Raw genomic sequence first — 18,220 nt, forward strand, 5'->3', positions numbered from 1 at the left:
TTTTTCAAGACAGGGTTTTTCTGTGTAATAGCCCTAGCTGTCCTGGAACTAGCTCTTGTAGACCAGGGTGACCTCGAACTCATAGAGATCTACCTTTCTCTATCTCCTGAGTACTGGGAGTAAAGGTGTGCGCCAGCACTGCCCAGCTAAATCTAGATTTTTTTTTTTTGACTTTTAATCTTGTATCTGTACGCTGTACTGGATCGAGTTTGAAGTACTTATCCATTAGCAGTGCTGTAGAGTTGAATCCTGATTTAATTAAGATAGTTTTCAACTTCAAATGCCTTTAATTCTAATGTTGTTCAGTGTAGGAGAGGCTTGGAGAAGGGAAGCGGGTTCTGGAATCTCCCCGTTGCTGTGCCAGGAGCTGACAGGAAGATGAAGACAGTGGGGGTGCAGAGAGCGGAGGCCACTTCCTGAGGGATTCTGGGTGCAGGTCTCTAATAGGAAAAAGATACGGTCAAATTTTGCAGATGAACCACAACAATAAAGAAGATTATTGAATTTGGTGATTTAAATGTTCACATTGACCTCAGAGGGACGGATTGTTCAGTGTTAAAGGCCTTGTGAGAAGGGAAGGGTCAGTGAGAGGTGAAAGAGAGGAGTCCTGGAGGTGGGTGGGGATGGGTGAAGTGCAGGTTCAAGTGAGTGTTTCCAGAATCAGAGTCTTTGAACTTGTTTGTCACAGAGGAGAATAAGCCAACAAGAGAGGGAGATAAGGGGTTACAGATACCGGGACAATGTGGGTGGACCCTGGAGTAAGCAGGAGCAGGAGCTGTGGTGACTGTTTTTACTTTCAAATAGGGATGGTATTTGTGACTCCTTTCCTTATCCCAGTCAAATTTGTAAGAGTGGTTGACTGGCAGGTATCCAGTAGGAGCCCAGTGTGAGAAAGGTGCTGCCCCACTGACCCCTGCAAGTCATTTCCTTCATGCAGTGGTACACTGTCTTCTTTCCTTTTCTTTTTCCTTGTCTCTTTCTCCCTCCTCTCCCTTCTTCTCCTAGCTCCTGTACCCACCCCCCTTTATTCTCTTTTGACAGATTCTCTGTATACATCTCTGGCTGGCCTTAAGCTCATGAATTTCCTGCTCTGCCTCCTGAGTGTTAGGATGACAAGCATGCATTATCACAGCCTGGCTTAGCTACTTATGTCTTTGCAGAATGAAGCATAGAGCAGGATGGGCTCCAAGTTGAGAGTCTTGTTTGTATAGGGTGAGAGGAGTGGGTGAAAATGCTGCTTGTTAGGGTGCCTGTACTTACCAACTGGTGGCGTGATGCTGTGCTCTGCTTGACTTGTCAATCTCCAGGTACAGTAAGCGGGTGGCAGACATCAAGGAGAGCAAGGAACATGCCATTGCAAACAGGTACAGTCGGGGTATGTGCTTGGAGGGCCTGGATAGGACTCTCCCCAGACTTTTGTTTTCACTTTGGCACACTGAGATCTATACCGATTTGTGGTCTCACCCCCAAGAACTTCCTGCGGCCCCACAGATGCTTGTATTTTCTCACCAAGTTTGGGTTTAGCACTGAACCTCCCTAACTACAGCTCTCTTCTGCACTGCTTCTGGGGAGCTTGTGAGGGAGAGAAAGACAATATTCCCTACTTTCCACTTTCCTCCCTCAGTGGCCAGTTTCACTGTCAACGTCGGCAGTTTCTTCGGGTAGCTGTGAAAGAGTTGGAGACTGTGTTAAATGATGAACCAGGCCTGCTGGGTCCTAAGGCAAGAGAATTGTTCGGGGAGGGGTAGTGACCAATGATTGTGTGGGTGAAAACTTAGCATTCATTAAACTGCATTTCCAAGCCCCCCACCGTGTATGTGTGTGTGTGTGTGTGTGTATATATGTGTGTGTGTATGTGTATAAACGTGCATGTTAGCATATATGAGTGTGGAGGTCAGAGGACACCCTCAGGTGCTGTTCTTCAGACGCTGTCCACCTTTTTTTTGAGACAGAGTCATTTACTGGCCTGAGACTAATGCATTAGGCAAGGCTGACTGACCAGTGAGTTCAGGGATCTGGAAGTTTCCTGAGCATTGGGATTATGAGTGCATGTCACCATGCATGGCTTTTTTTAAAAATTGATTTTAACTGAGCTCTACATTTTTCTCTGCTCCCCTCCCTGCCTCTCCCCTCCCTTCCAACCCTCTCCCAAGGTCCCCATGCTCCCAATTTACTCAGGAGATCTTGTCTTCTTCTACTTCCCGCATGTTTTCTTTTTACTTGGGTTCTGGGGACTGAACTCTGATCCTCATGCGTTTGTGATAAGTACTTTACCAATGGAGCTACCTCTCCTGCCCCCTTTATGGGTGTCATGTGATCAGTTTGTATGTGTTTGTGCTGATTCCGTGACTCTCAAAGTCTCCAAATGTTTCGTGTCTTCCTTGGCACCACCCTAGAATGCTGTCTAACAGCTATTTGTGTGCTTGGCTTGGCTTCTATTTGAGTGTAAATTAATTGATGACAGAGCTTGCTTTCTGTTTTAAGTCATCTAAATACCCATTAAATATTCCTAAATTTAATTTTGTGGGGAGGGAGAAGTACTGACTGTGAGCCAGGGCCAACATATGTATGTCTGATTCTGTGTCACATGCCTCAGCTTTCTGCACCTGTGTGCTTGTTTCTAGATGCTATTGGTACGGCTCCATAATTATATTCATGTACAGATTATTTCAGTAGTTTTCTCTGTGCTTAAAATTTATTGTTTTCTGTTCTGGGGCTTGGACCCAGAGCCTTGTACCAGACAGGTAAGCAATCTATCAACTGAACTATAGCCCTAACACTAAAATCCATTTTTTTTTTTAGTAGAAACTTCCAGTAGGCTTTGTTCTCTCTTAGGCCCTTTTTGCTTTCATGGCGCTGTCTTTCATTCGTGATGAGGTCACTTGGCTGGTTCGTCATACAGAAAATGTTACCAAGACTAAGACCCCTGAAGACTATGCTGACTCGTTAGTATTTGCCCAAGAACCTTGTCCTGGGAGAAGGGAGTAAGGGGACATTTCGATCCCTGCCTTGTATGAGCGCATGTCTCCACTCACGGTCTTGCGATGTCTGTGTCTGTCCTTGTCCTCATCTCTACAGGACCATTGCCGAGCTCCTCTTCCTGCTGGAGGAGGTCAGGGCTCTGGTCCGACGACACATCAAAGTGATTCAACAGTACCATATCCAGTACCTGGCCAGGTTTGACGTCCTTGTGCTCAGTGACATCATTCAGGTATGATGACACTTGTAGTTTTTCCTTCTGGAGCCACTCTGGCTGAATGACTGTAGTTTGGATGTTAAAAAAAACTGGTGTACACTAAAGCTGAATAATCTCAGCAGGTTTTTCCCCCTAAGCAAGAGGAGAGAAAACATTATGAGAAATGGGAGTCTGTATGGCAGGGATGCTGGGCTGTGCTCTGTGTTCCTCTTCTGTTTGGGGCAGCCAACGTTCCTCTGTCTTCGTACACTGATCGAGCCTGTGGTTGTGCGTTTTATCCGTGGAACTCGTGAGCACTGACAGTATTTCTCACTCTTTTAGAATCTGTCTGTGTGTCCAGAGGAGGAGTCTGTTATCATGTCCTCATTCGTTAGCACCCTGTCCACTCTGAGTCTCAAGCAAGGTAACTGGAAGGAGGTGAACTTGTCAGGGCACTTACGAGGGCAAATAGAGTTTTTCTGTCAGCCAGAGCACTGGGTAAGAAAACTCAGAAGAGGCCTGCCAGCAGGTGCTGTTTGATTATTTTCTTTTACATTTGCTTCTGTTTCTACAGTTGATAATGAAGAGAAATTTGACTTTTCTGGATTGAGGCTGGATTGGTTCCGCCTACAGGTAAGGCTCTTGTCCTGTAGTGGCCCCTATCCTCAGGTTCCTCATCTTCCACAAGTCTCTCCCCATTTTTAATTTGTTAAACTCTGCTTCAGAAACTAAGTAATCCTGGAAAACTGCTGACTAGACAGGACACAACACCCAGACCAGATTACAGCCCCAAGTCTCATTCCATTTCTCTTGTTTTTCTTCCCAACTCCAACCGTAGGCCTACACCAGTGTGTTGAAGGCTCCTCTGCACCTGCATGAGAATCCTGACCTAGCCAAGATCATGAACCTCATCGTCTTTCACTCCCAGATGCTGGACTCAGCAGAGAAAATGCTGGTGGAAACCTCAGATCTTTCTATTTTCTGGTGTGTCTTAGTTCTGACTTAATTGTCCATTCCTTTGATCTTTCTCATTTTTTTTGTTTGTTTGTTTTTGAGGTTTTTTGTTTGTTTTTTGAGATAGGGTTTCTCTGTACAGCTTTATTTGTCCTGGAACTCTCTCTGTAGACCAGGCTGGCCAGGAACTCATAGAGATCTGCCTCCTTCTGCCTCCCAAGTTCTAGGACTAAAGGCATGTGTTCCATGTTCTCCTGTAAACTTCTTTAGTTTACTTTTCTGTTGTTTTGGTATTTTGAATTTTTAGGACATATAATTTTAAATTATATGGGTATGAATGTATGTCTCCGTGTATATGCCACTTGTGTATGGGTACCCACAAAGGATGGAGGAAGGTGCTGGGTCCTCTGGAGCTGAAATCATAGGTGTCTGTGAGCCATCTGATGAGTGCTGGGACCTGAACCTGGGTCTCTGGAAGAGCAGTAAGCGCTCCTTACCACCTGGCCGTCTCTCCAGTCAGGATTTTAGATTTAAAAGACATGAAACCAGGTATGGTGGCAGATATCTGTAATTTCTGTACTTGGAAGGTAGGGAAAGGAAGATCAGGAATTGAAGGTCATTTCTGACTACTTACAGAACTAAGGGAAAGAATGGGCTATAAGGAAACTGTCCCCAGCAAACAAAGAAACATGAGTACTTAGGAGCCTGTAGGAGGAGGATTGCTATGAGTTTTAGGCCAGGCTAGGCTATCCAATGAATCCCAAAAGACTTTGTTTAAAAAAACTCAAAATAAAATAAAATAAAATAAAATAAAATAAAATAAAGAAAACATGAATTTGTAGAGGTTTAGTATTGGGAAAGTAAGAAATAGTTGAGAGAATTGGAGAATAGGACTGTTGGAGAAAGAACAGATACTTCATTGTCTTCCACAGATGAAACTGACAATAATTAGTTGACTACTTTGATGTGTAACTCTACTCCTGGAAGGATCAATTAAAAATCAAAACACGATTGTCATGTCTGCTCTTTGTAGTCTATTGAAATGGAAAGCTATAACACGCACATGCTAAACACACATAAACATAGTGCTTGTGAAGGAAAGGCATGTCTCATACAGTTAATCTAAGTAGGTTTCTGGAGCCCAAGTGTCACATTGTGAGGGGATGTGATTTTGGAACTTCTGAATTAGAGGGATGGCCTGAACCAGACAATGATGATTGCCAGGGAAGAACTGTGAACTTTGTCCAGGAAAGGGAAGGTTATCATTATGCTGCCCTGGAAGCTATTGTAAGACCCTAGAAAGGCTAAGATTCTTTGGTTCCCTCTTACCTCTGGGATAGAGAGTAGGAGGGGGTGCAAAGAGAAAGAAGAAAATTGTTGAAGGGGTCTGGTTTCTAAATCCTGGGTCTCAATCTTCTTTCTCTCCAGCTTTCATCTCCGTACCTTTGAGAAGATGTTTGCTCTGACACTGGAGGAGCCGTCCATGCTTCGCTACGCGATTGCGTTCCCCCTGATCTGTGCTCATTTTGTCCACTGCACTCATGAAATGTGCCCAGAGGAGGTGGATATCCTGGCTTTCAAATTCTGACAACTCTTGAGCCTCTTCTTTATTTCTTGAAGCACAGTTCCAGGGGTTGATTTTGATCCTAGGAAGGGAACAGGCATGAGTGTCTGGATGAGTCCCCAAATAGCTCAGTTTGATAGAGGATGTAACTTTCCTTTCTGGTCTCTGTTTCTTTTTCCTTAGGAGAGGATGGCTCAGACAAGGAGCAAGGGCAGTGTGGGAAAGGGGAAGGGGCCTTCATGTGATTCAGTTCTCTCCTGGTCCTCTTTCACAGTACCCTCACTTGAAGAACCATAGTCTTCATTACTGCAACTCCTTCCTGGAAGAGCTGGCCAAGCAGACCAGCAACTGTGTGCTGGAGATCTGTGCTGAGCAACAGAAGCTGAGTGAGCAGGTAGCCCGCATCCTGGGCCAGTGTCCTTTCTCCCCCTCAGGGCCTTTTCCTCAGCCACCCTTATTTCTCTCTCACAGGCCAAATTCTTTTTTTCTTTCTCAAGACAGTGTTTTTATTCTGTAGCTTTGGAGCCTGTCCTAAGTCTTGTAGAGCAGGCTGGCCTCGAACTCACAAATTCTCTTTCTTAAGCAGGGGTAGGGATTTGGTTTATGACAGGATTCTTCTCTGAGTCTAGTTACTCCAAGCACTCTCTTGGGATTAGAATCACAATGTACACCATTTGATGTTGTGACCTGGCATAGCTATCTACATAGTTCATGTGGACAACTCCACACCTGAGTTACAAAATAGCAATCATACACAAAAAGCTCTAGTGTTTTAAGTGAGTTTATGATTTTGGACTATCCTTGGTTGCACAGGACCTGTGGTGGTGGCTTAGATATGCTTAGTGGATGGAGACACTTAAAAATACTCTTACTTGAACAGTTAAACTCCACTCAAATCTGTGCTCCATTTGAAGACTTTCTGCTCATCAGTGCCCCAGTTTACAGCTAACTGGAGTCCTTAAGCCCTTCAGTACTGGTCCCCAGGGCTGCATTCTTGTCTTCTGTTCTTTCCCTCATCCTGCCTTGACTGACTCATAACACCTGGTCATGATTAGATCAACTACATTTCAGAAAACCAGGCATAATGAGTTAGTTTTTCTCATCCCCAGAGCCTTGAATTTCCCAGACTACCTACCCTTCCTGTGTTTGAGTCAGAAAGTGGCAACTTTGGTTGGTGTGGAAATAAGGTGTGTGTGTGTAAGTGTGTGAGTACAGACAGACAGTTACCACACTACTCAGCTTTTCCATTTTCTAATGTATCAGGAAAAGATACAAATATTTTCTTCACAGAGGTGTAGTAAGGGTTAAATGGGATAGAGCTCACTAAATATTTGGTATACACAGCAGCCGATAAATGTTGGCTCCTGGGTGAAGCTTAATAAGCACTAACTTCTTAGGCTAACGGTTTGGGGTGAGGATCGAGAAAGAAGGTACGTGATTCCTGCCTTTGGGAATGTCCCAGTTTAAGGCGAAAGGAAGTACAAATACATGATTGAAAGAATGTAAGTAACTGATGCACAGCACACATGCAAATGAGGATGCTTACAGTTGTATTCTCTGTTCGCTATGACTCTACGACACTCAAGGCAAACAGGCTTATTCAGTGCTGTGCTAGGAATGACTAAACCATGTGGGAATAATTGTTTGCTCCCAGAACTGTTGTAAGCAAGTGAGTGTTGTCCTTCAGAGTTAACGTTTTGAGTAAATAATTATTGATGTGATTACTAATAGTGTTACATCTTTGGATATTGATTTCTGAATCAATAATAAATACTTTCATATTAGTGTATCTTTGTCCATCAAGGTGGATTTTATTTTATTTTATTGAACTGACTGAATTTGGAGGGGACTGGAGAGATGACTCAGAGTTTAAAAGCACTGACTGCTCTTCCAGAGGTCATAAGTTCAACTCCCAGCAACCACATGGTGGCTCACAACCATCTGTAATGAGATCTGGTGCTCTCTTCTGGTGTTCAGGCAAATGTAGACAGAACACTATATATAATAAATAAAATAAATTTAAAAAAAAGCATCGGAAGCATGACTACAAAATAACAAAACTAATGTTCTTGTGTGGCTCTCTTCTGTTCTTAAAGTTCCAAAGTGATTTACTGAGGCATCTCAAGTATCAAGTGCTGGCTGGAGAAGGGAGAGAGACAGGATTGATGTTTGAGCAAGAGCAAGGAATATCCATATACACATATTTAAGAAGAAGAAAAAACAAGGAAAAAATATTGAACACATGTGAATTTTGAGAATTGAGGAGCTGTAACTGTTTTCATGAGACAGAATATAAAGTGGTGCAGCCTGGGGGATGATGGTGTTGTCTTGCAAAAAGTGTCGTTTCCCCATATTGTGACTCTACAGAACAAGATAAGTGGAGCTCTCAGCTCTGCCTGTTTTCCCTGGATTTGTCTGTTAGGAAAGGCCGCAGATGTGGGTGGGGGAGCAGTGCTCTCGTCCTGGAAAGACACTGCCATCTGAGGACTTGAGGCTGTTCATGGGGAGATATTTGTGAACACTGAAAAAGGTGAACACATTCTAAAAAGGTCCCATTAGAGAAAGAGAAGCTAGGTGGGTGGGGAGAGGAGTGGATCGTGATGGAGGAACCTAGTACAGCTGTTAGCAATGACACTTATCTCCCTCCATTGTGTCCCAAAGCTTCTGCCTAAGCACTGTGCCACCACCATCAGCAAAGCCAAGAACAAGAAGTCCATGAAGCAGAGGCAGGCTCCCAGGAAAGGAGAGCCCGAGAGGGACAAGCCTGGAGCAGAGAGTCACCGGAAGAACCGCAGCCTTGTGACTACGTGAGGTCCTAGCCCCTAAGGGCCAGAAGAGAGAAAAGGGAAGAGGGGAGGTGATACAGGGGAGAAAGTAGAGGCGGTGTAGGGTTGATAGGTACAGAAAAGCTCATAAGTATGAATTTTCTATTTTGGAGAACTTCAGTGTGTGCTATTCTAGACTGAGTGTCCTTTAAGAGCAACAGGGGTTTGAGAAACATGGGCCTGGCATTTCCTTCCCAGATACCATCAGCCAGACTCATAACCAAGTTCCACTTTATTTTCAGCATGGACAAACTACATCTAAACTTGACCGAATTGGCACTGGCAATGAATCATGTGTACAGCTTCTCTGTGTTTGAACACACCATCTTCCCATCTGAGTATCTCAGCAGCCACTTGGAAGCCAGACTCAATAGGTAACAGTCTTCCTGATCCGTGTTTGTACTCTGTGGCAGTCTTCAGTGCGGCTCTGTTAGAACCATCCTGTTGGTCATGTCATAGGCCGGAGACTGATGCAGTCTGGCACAGGTTCAAAACACCTCTGTGAAAAGAAAAAAAAAAGAACCTTACTTCCTAGGTTTTGATGAGCAGCTGGCCTATCTTCTTGTTTGGTAGGGTGAGCAGAGACAGAGCTAGCACTTGGGAGACAGGCAGGAGTGACAGGAGTTTAAGGTCATCTTGGTTACCTAGAGAGCTCTAGCCCAGCCTGATTACACAAGCTCCTACCTCAAAAGAGGGAGGAAGAAGTGCAGAGCCTTTGCAGCCACAGAGCTGTGCCCACATCCTGGCTGTTAGCACAACGGTGAGCAGATCATCTAACTTATCTGAGTCAGTTTCCTTCCTATTAAGTCCAGGATAATGAGATTTACCAGACAGGTCATTGTGAATGACCTGCAATTGAGGATTCGTAGATACATACAGATTGCTGTGAGTGGAGAGTTCCTGCCGTGGAATAAGCCTTAGCTAAGTAAGTTCCCTTCCTGCACTTTGCCCTTCATTCCATTGTTCTCTGAGAAGGAAGGATACCACTTACGTAGGATGCACTGTATTGGTTAGTGGATAGAGAGGAGTATGAATAATTCATTATTCATTTGTATTTTGTCTTGGAATATGAGCAGTTAATGTAACAAGCACCTACTATGTGTCAGGACTGTTTTAGAGACTATTGATAAAGTATCATACAAAACAGCCCTGCCCTATGACACTTAACCTTGCAGTAGGGGAGACAGATTAACAAAATAAGAGAGTAGCATATATGGAAGGTTAATAATAAATGCTAAACAGAAAAATAAAGCAGGGAACGGAGGGAGATGTCATAGGAACTGTGTGTGTGTGTGTGTGTGTGTGTGTGTGTGCTGAGGTGCTGCTGTAGTTTTAGACAGTGTATGTTGTTGACTGTGTCCAACACCTTGAGAAAATGACATATCAGTGAGCTCCTGAAGGAACTATGGAGCCAAGTGTGGTGTATCTGTCTGGGAGCAATCATTGTAGAAAGAGGAACCAGTCTCACTAAGGCTGAGATAGGGACAAGGAGGTCAGAGTGGTGGCAGAGAGAGAACCTGGGTGAACTGGATGGGACATAAGGTTCAGAAGCAGCTGCAGGCAGCTGTCATGTGTGCAGTGTACTGTAAAGACTGGTCTGGAGCAAAGCTATAATAAGATTTGTGTCCACAGTTCACTCTGGCTTTATTAGCATGAATGAGAACAGAATCAGGAAGACCAGTTATAGGCCATGTTTTGAAAATAAATAGATTTATTTTCCTATTAAAGTTTTGCCTGGGCAAAGTAAAATAGCTCATTTTTGTTCTGTACACATTATCTCTAGGGTAGGAAGTGCTTCAGTTGTCTACACAATGTCAAGGAGATGACAGTGTGATAATTGCCCATGAACACCTTCAGAACCATGGTGGTTTTCAGGTCCTAGAGCAGGAAGGGTGTGATCATCTGCTTTCCCTGAATCACAAGGTTGTTATTCCAAAAGCTCCAGGGTTTTGTCTGGAGGTTTTAACCTTTTTTTTTATTTAAAGGAAATTTTATTTATTTTTATTATTTTTATGTGTATGGGTGTTTTGTTTGCATGTATTTCTGTGCACCACACATATGTCTGGTGCCTTTGGATACCAGAAGAAGATACTGAATTCTCTGGAATTAGCATTACAGATGGTTGGGGCTGCTCAGTGGGTGCTGGGATTAGAAGCCCGGTTCTCTGGAAGAGCAATCAGTGCCTCCCTAAGTAGTTTGTAGTCCATGATCCTTCCTGCTTTAGAGTTTTGAGTGCTAGTATCACAGGTATTCTATGTTGAGTAGGCCTGGCTCTCACTTATCCTTGCTAAGTTATTTTCCTTTAAATGGTACACAGGAGTCTAAAATTTTCCCTTTAATTTGTGGAAGCAGACTTTCCTGAACATCCTGCCATAAACTTTTTTTTTTTTGCCAGAATATCAATCAACCAACCAAAGAACTCCAAATATCTCACAGCTTAGAAAGAGTTTGAGGAACGTGTTTATAGTAAGGTGCAAATGAGTGACACCTACCCTGACTGTTTATCTGACTGTGTGAAGAAGAGGGTTGTAAGTCAAAGGACTGGTTACAACATAAAATCTTAGCTCCTGGGAAAGAAATATGCTATGCACCCATGGCTGTATGCAGCAGATGTTTATTCTGCCTTCTTTAGAGTATGCAGGCGGTGCTACTCTATGCAGTGTAACATCCAGAACCCCCAGGGACTGCACTGTTTCCAAGGAGTTCTAGCATGATTTTCTATTATTGGTGGTATTTGGGACTAATTCTTTCCTTAGAGTAGGATGGCATTTGGAAACTCAGGTCTTTTACCAGCTGACCTAATTTCTCCAGAGAAAGAAACAGTTAGGAATCAAATGTCAATGGATCCAAGTCCAAACTCTGTCATCACCAGATGCATGATCTTCAGCAAGTGGTTTGCTTACCCAATTTTATTACATACAAAATAGGGATAATAGTGCCTACCTTACTGTGTTGCCTTGGGGTTTAAATGTGATAGTATGTACTGCCCCAGGAACACGGCTGTTTCTGTACTTGTTCATAGTTGTAATTATTAAGGCTTTTGTCATTCAGAGCCATCGTGACTTTGGCTGGCTACAATGCCACAACGCAGGAGATCCTTAGGCCTTCTGAGCTGTTGGCAGGAGTCAAAGCATACATCAGTTTCATTCAGTCGTTGGCACAGTTTTTGGGTGCAGATGCTTCCAGAATTGTCCGCAATGCCCTCCTGCAGCAGACACAGCCACTGGACTCAAACGGCGAGCAGACTGTCACCACTCTCTACACAAACTGGTCAGTGTCCCATCTTCCCATTGTCTCACCACTAGTACTTTTGCTTTACATAGTAGGACCCACAACTAAGCCTTTTAACCCCCAGCACTCACTGAACCTGCAAAAGATGTTTTTTTCTGTTTGTGGATGAACACAATAGATGGGGTATTCCTGGACCTCTTCTGCTCTAGCCTTCACATCACTGCCCGCGTCTCCACCTGTGGCTCTTTGACAGTATTCCTCTTAATGTCCAATCCGTAACTGGCTTTTGCTGCATTCTTGCTGTTTCTGTTGAAAAGGGTTCTAGCACCTCTTTCTTACACCCTTATTTCTCTTTTTGCTTTAGCTTTTCCCTCTGAGAACAATGCTGTCTACCCATATCTCCTGCACACTATCTCTTCATTTTCAGTCGAAGTGGTGTCAAGTCCTGTAGATTGTTCTGGATAGGGAAAGGAGACTTTTTCTCAAACACCACTTTCTTTGACATTTTTAAGAAGAGGCCGATTTCTCCCTCCTCAAACCACTAGGTGGCGCTTTAAATCTATTTTCAGCCTAGGGGAATATTGGCTGGCTGGCCTGTTGAGGTAGGTGGGTTTCATCAGCTAGACTAGGCTAGAACTTGTGCATTTACAGCCAATTGCCCACTTCACAGAGACAGCTACCTTTCTGTACCTACTGAATACTGTCTCACTAAGTTATTTTTAAATGCATTTTCAGTTTGAAAAGTTTGACAACTAATTGTAATTTACTGGGGAAGAAAACAACTGGAACTTGAGTTTGGCTCACTGGTGTTTAGCCCCATGATGCTGTAAAACACATACTTAGAACTGGTGTCTAGGTGAGTGCTGCAGTTGCTGGGCCTTCTTCAGACTCTGTCAAAGCCAGCATCTCTGACTTGTCCAGAAGTTAGGAGGGAAGGTCTGGAGACTGGGTGATGGGTGATCCTGTCAACAGAGGTTTGATTTGAGACTGGCTTCTGGGAGCCTGGGTCCTTGGTCTAGTGTTTCACTGGAGAGGATATGGCTTAAGTGTATTTCAGAGGAACCTAGTTCATCTTTTTAAAAATGCCAGTGTGAGCCTATCTGTCTTACCCAACAGAGGGTAAGGACAGCTGTTGGAAGAGAGCAGGGCTGCAGGCTGGGAGTGCAGGATGCTGCATTTACTGCACAGTGGGTTAGAGGCCAAGTGGAGTCACATTCCCGCTCCTCATCCAGCAGCTTTAGGGTGTTAGAGTGCTGTGTTGTTGGCTTCTTTTAGTCTTTCTTCTCCATCCCAGCTCCTAGCAGACTTTCTCCTTGACTCCTGGGTAGTGGTGCAGAAATGACTAGATGCTAACCTGAGTTTCCTTGACTCCTTCCCCTTAGGTACCTAGAAAGCCTACTCAGACAGGCGAGCAGTGGGGTCATCGTCCTCTCGCCAGCGATGCAAGCCTACATCAGCCTTCCCCGAGATGGGGAACAGAACTTCAGTGCTGAGGAGTTCTCAGACATCTCTGGTGAGCCCAGCACCCTGGCCCCCTTGCCGCAGAGCTGAACCTCCCTCTTCAGTATCTTGGCCGAAATCCTCCTGCTTGCCTAGAGGCTCGTCCATCACTCTCAGTGCTGGCACTGAACTCTGCTCAATGTTAGGAACGCAAAAAGAGATTCTAAAGCAAGACCTGGGATTGAGAGGTGACTTGGGGGCTGAAAGTGAAGAGAGAAAATGGCAGTTCCTAAAGAACTGGGCAGACTACTAGTCATCGAAGGGATTAATTCTTTCAGGGGCTAAGTACTCATTTTCCTTTCCCACGCAGAATGCAGGAGCAACGCAAACGGGGGCAGATTAAGTGGTGATCTGATGGAGATGGCCGGTGTTGACGAGATGATGGGAGGCTTTATTGTGGGCCAACTTACTGAATTGCCCATAGAATTCAGTTCACACCACAGCCTTGACACAGCGCCTATCGCTATCCCCATTTTTCAGATGAACAGACTGAGGCATTGGGAGGTTAGGAGGTACTAAGGTCACACATCCCCAAATGGTGGGACTGGGATTTCAACTCCGACAGTCAAACTCCAGAACAGTGTGACACTATCTTTCTGCTTCCTTGTGCACGGTAGCATATTTATTTATTTATTATCTATTTATTGGTGTGTGTGTGTGTGTGTGTGTATGTGTGTATAAGAGAGTTGCAGTGGATTGGAAAGCCACCCCCCTTTAGTTTTTCAAGACAGGATTTCTCTGTGTATCCCTGGCTGTCCTAGAATTAACTCAGTAGACCCAAGTTGGTCTCAAACTCACAGACATCTCCTCTGCCTCCCGAGTGCTGGGATTAAAGAGTGTGCCACTACCACCTGGCACCATTCCATTTTTAAAGAGGGCTTGAAGCCATATAATTGTGTCTTTACATTTATATTATCAATTGAGTATTCATGAAGAATCCTATTTCATCCCCTTTTCTCACACTTTTATGTAAATGCTGAATCGTGCATGAGACCTAAGGGAGGTATAGGTGTTCCATGACCCAGACTTCTTCATTCTCCTTTTTTGGGGATGCCGAGGAAGCCAAAGTGCACATCCATATTTTCCAGCTCTGTCTCTTTACCATGCCCTGCATTCTCCCTGTAAACAGTCTGTACTTTGCCTGCTGGAGGTTTTAGATGCCCCCTTTCATCAGCTCTACCCACAAGCTGTAGGCAGCCTGTAAAGCCTGCTTTAGGTCTTTCTGACAACTGACAAGCAGCGGGAGGCAGTGCACATTCACCTTTCTGCCACCCCCACCCCAATTTCTCTGGGTTGTCATGGTGATGGGGCAATGTTACTTCAAAAATAGATAGATAGGAAGGAAAGGATGCCATAGGGTTACTAACTGGGGACAGAGATGACTGGAGTAGGGGGTTTGCAGATCTACCCAGTAGACCAGCCTGCTGCCTCTTCATTAGTTCCAGAGAAGGCAGTGTTGACCCTCTTCCCCTCAGGCAACAGTGTTAGCATTCTAAGGTGGCTAGTTAATTATAAAACCCTTTTACATTTCTCAGCCTAGCCCTGTGATTGTGAATTGGTGGCTCTACAGATGTCCAGTGTTTACTTTGGACCAGGCATTGCATTGGTTACAGTGTCCCAGGCTGCTTCCTCTGTAGCTGGTGAAGGTGGATGGTATTGACTGGTCCTGTCTTCAAAGACTGTAACCAGGAACCCCAGTTTCCCTTCCTTTCTGAATTCTGATTAATGATGTCAAACTTGTCTTTCCTATGCTGCTGTCTTGTTACTTCTGTCTTTTATGGTATCCCCTGCTGGAATGACTGACAGCCAAAGATCACAGCCAGAGCCTTTTCCAGCTGAGCCTGCCCCTGGGATTTCCAGCCTGGGATCCCCCAGGCAAGGGCAAAAGCAGGCTGAGTGGGGAGTGACAAGGCCTTAGGGGGTGAGACTAGATTTAAAAGAACAAAAAATTTAAAGCAAAAAGAACTGAGACTCTAGGGGAATGTGTGTTGATTATGGAAAAAGAAAAGCCAGCTTGAGAGGAAACTGGGCCAGTGAGATATTTAATACTGGAAATCAATGGAGGGCTGAGAAATGAGACCCCAGATGCACAAGCACCATCTCTTTGGGGACAAAGTAAGGGCAGGAGGGCTTTGCACTGGGTTTCTGGACAGACAGGCCCCTGGCATGACTAAGTGACCTGGGTCAAGCACCTAATCTCTTTGCCTCTAAAGCTGCCTGTGGACTGCTTCTGCCCTGCTTGGTAACTACCTCTTAGGAATTCATGATGTTACAGAGAAGCAAAGAGGCACTGAGGAGTGCAGTGACTCCTTTGAGGCCTTGTATCTATCTAATAAAGCAAGTTCAACAGTACAACAATAGCAAGGGTCAGAAAAAGGAACTGAAAAGTGTAGCTTCAGATAAGAGGTAAATAGGGGCCTGGAAAGATAGATGGCTCAGCATTTAAGAGCACTAACTGCTCTTCCAGAGGACTGCAGCTTGAGTTTCAATAGTCTTATGTCTGCTCATAAAAGTCTATGACTCCAAGGGATCTGATGCCTCCTTCTGGCCTCTGTGGGTATTGAATGCTCATTGTGCACAAATATTTAGGTGCATATACATAAACTTTGTTTTTAATAAAGAAGTAAATAGCTATCATAATTTGAGGTGAGTCATGCTATAGGTACCAGTGGGAAGGGGGAATTGTCCCATGGGCAGCCAGACCTGCCACCTTTATGTAGGACTTTGGATTTATTTTTGCTTCTCAGCTGCCTATATTCTTTCCTTCATGGACAACTTTTATATATTCAAAGACTTGTGTTTCACTGGGAACTTTGAAACTTTGTTTCAGAGATGCGAGCCTTGGCTGAAATTCTTGGCCCCTATGGCATGAAGTTCCTGAGTGAAAACCTGATGTGGCATGTAACCTCTCAGATTGTGGAGCTGAAGGTACTGTGAAGTGGCCTAGGCAAAGGTCTTGCCTGGGAGTGGGAGTTGGAAGAGGGCATCGATCTCTTTTCTCTACCTTATGTCTCTGTTTTCTTCAATGTAGAAGCTGGTGGTGGAAAACATGGATATACTGGTTCAGATCAGATCCAACTTCAACAAACCAGACTTAATGGCATCTCTGCTGCCCCAGCTGATGGGTAAACACTTTCCTAAAGGAGCTATGAGGGAAGCATTGTGATTGGTGGGGGCTTGGAGGAGCTGGGCCCAAAGAAGCAAAAACCCTCACCATTTTCCCTTGTTCTCTTCTCTGACAACCCACTTTCTCTTCAGGGGCTGAAAATGTGCTGAAACGAATGACCATCATTGGGGTGATTCTCAGTTTTAGGGCCATGGCCCAGGAGGGACTTCAGGAGGTGAGTGGGGAAGGCTGTTGCAGGACTCTAAGCCTCTCTCTGGGTGGGACTTGCAGGAAACAGAAGTGTGGAGGGGAGGCAGCTGAGGTGGCAGAGGCCCTTCAGATTGATGAGCTTAAGAGGCTTCCAGGCCTAGGTGATGGGAACTGGGAAGCTGGCTTCTCAAGTCAAAGCCCCTTTCTGTCCATTTCTACTTTGTTTTGGACTCATTCATCTTCTCTTTCTTCAGGTGTTTTCTTCCCACTGCCCCTTTCTCATGGGCCCTATTGAGTGCCTGAAGGAGTTCATCACTCCAGATACAGACATCAAGGTAGGGGTGCAACTTGTGGTTTAGTTAGGTGACTTGCTGAGGTCAAAGACTGTCTGTAGGATCTTGTGGGGAGCTAGGGCTCTGAAGAATTCTACAGGAATAAGAATTGGACCTTGAGTGGGGAAACAGGTCAGGCCAACCTTAAGAGAGGGCAGAACTGGGGAACCATATTGAGTACAGAGGAAAGTGGGAACCCTGAGAGACTTGAGGAAGCATTCCAGATGGGAGACAGGTGAGATCGGGGTAGTAGCTGGAGGTTTTCATTTGAAATGAGCAATGTGCAAATTATATGCCAAGTTCCTTGCAAACAGGTTTCCTCTTTAGTCAGGAGTACTTTTTGTAAGATTTGTTCCTTCCTTTCCCACCCACCCTACCTACCTTAGAGTTTCCCACCACAGCCTTTTATCCCTCTCAGTTCTTAAACTTTCTGTACCCCATCATCTGTCTCGGCACTCATGGGCATAGGAGAGGGCGAGTGGGAAAGAGGAAGAGAGAGTAGGAGAGAGAGGGAGAGAGAAAAGCTTCTGCAGGTAAAATGAACTTAATTGTCCACTCCCTTTGCCCTTAGAATTAGCTTGTCTTTTGAATCCTCAGTATAAACACAAGTTCCTTCTGGGACAAGGACCAGACTGTTTCTCCTATGACTGATTCCTTTAAAGGAAAGAGGTCTGAAGTGTTGAGCAGGAAGAACTGAAGTAGGATGTTAAGAAGAACTTCTTTAGTTGGTAATCAAAATAGTTGTGAAGTTTCCTCCTTTTTATGCCTCAAATCCCCTGGAGTTCAGGGGATGGGTGATGCTCGGCTGGGCTGGCCAGCCCTGTTAGGTGATTTTGATTTGGTGCACAGCCTGGGTTTCTGGCAGTTGCTGATGTTGAGGCTGAGTGCTCCATCCTGTCAGGAGCTTGTCAAGCTCACATCATCTGGACTTCAGGTTAATTTGCCTGGGATTAGGCAGGAGGGTGGAGAAAAGGAATGACCTGGAGGAAAGTCAAGGGAAAATGAGACCTGTCAATTATCCCTTTCTTCCTTCAGCACCACAGGTCATTTACTATGTCCCTGATCTACTTGGCCTTGTGGGTCTAAGGGATTAGCCACCTGAACAGAAGGTGGCTTCTATATGTGTACTATACAGAATCTATAACATCTGTGGGGCCTTTGCAAAAAGATGTGCTTAAAACAAAACAAAACAAATCTTCAAAAGAGGTGTAAGAACTTGGGATTGGAGTCAGGTTTTGAGTTACATCCTGAGAACTCAATTCTAAGTACAATAAGGGATTCAGGTATCAATCAGACAATCCTTATTGATTTGTATATGTTCAG

At 44.6% G+C, this 18,220-nt stretch overlaps 1 protein-coding gene across 1 annotated transcript in view; it reads left to right on the forward strand.

Annotated features, from left to right (window-relative positions):
• The window catches only part of Nckap1l (NCK associated protein 1 like), a 44,879-nt gene that overhangs the window by 17,586 nt on the left and 9,073 nt on the right, over positions 1 to 18,220 (forward strand). Inside the window, exons 10-26 of the mRNA XM_048449710.2 lie at positions 1,308 to 1,364; positions 1,625 to 1,721; positions 2,836 to 2,945; positions 3,079 to 3,211; positions 3,518 to 3,599; positions 3,750 to 3,808; positions 4,014 to 4,159; positions 5,558 to 5,690; positions 5,968 to 6,087; positions 8,355 to 8,500; positions 8,761 to 8,892; positions 11,570 to 11,788; positions 13,132 to 13,262; positions 16,080 to 16,177; positions 16,281 to 16,374; positions 16,508 to 16,590; positions 16,820 to 16,900. Coding sequence (XP_048305667.1) covers positions 1,308 to 1,364; positions 1,625 to 1,721; positions 2,836 to 2,945; positions 3,079 to 3,211; positions 3,518 to 3,599; positions 3,750 to 3,808; positions 4,014 to 4,159; positions 5,558 to 5,690; positions 5,968 to 6,087; positions 8,355 to 8,500; positions 8,761 to 8,892; positions 11,570 to 11,788; positions 13,132 to 13,262; positions 16,080 to 16,177; positions 16,281 to 16,374; positions 16,508 to 16,590; positions 16,820 to 16,900 — 1,921 coding nt within the window. The remainder of the gene's footprint in view (positions 1 to 1,307; positions 1,365 to 1,624; positions 1,722 to 2,835; positions 2,946 to 3,078; positions 3,212 to 3,517; positions 3,600 to 3,749; positions 3,809 to 4,013; positions 4,160 to 5,557; positions 5,691 to 5,967; positions 6,088 to 8,354; positions 8,501 to 8,760; positions 8,893 to 11,569; positions 11,789 to 13,131; positions 13,263 to 16,079; positions 16,178 to 16,280; positions 16,375 to 16,507; positions 16,591 to 16,819; positions 16,901 to 18,220) is intronic.

This window comes from Myodes glareolus, chromosome 19 (assembly GCF_982192425.1).
Source record: "Myodes glareolus chromosome 19, mMyoGla1.1, whole genome shotgun sequence".
Taxonomy (NCBI): domain Eukaryota; kingdom Metazoa; phylum Chordata; class Mammalia; order Rodentia; family Cricetidae; genus Myodes; species Myodes glareolus.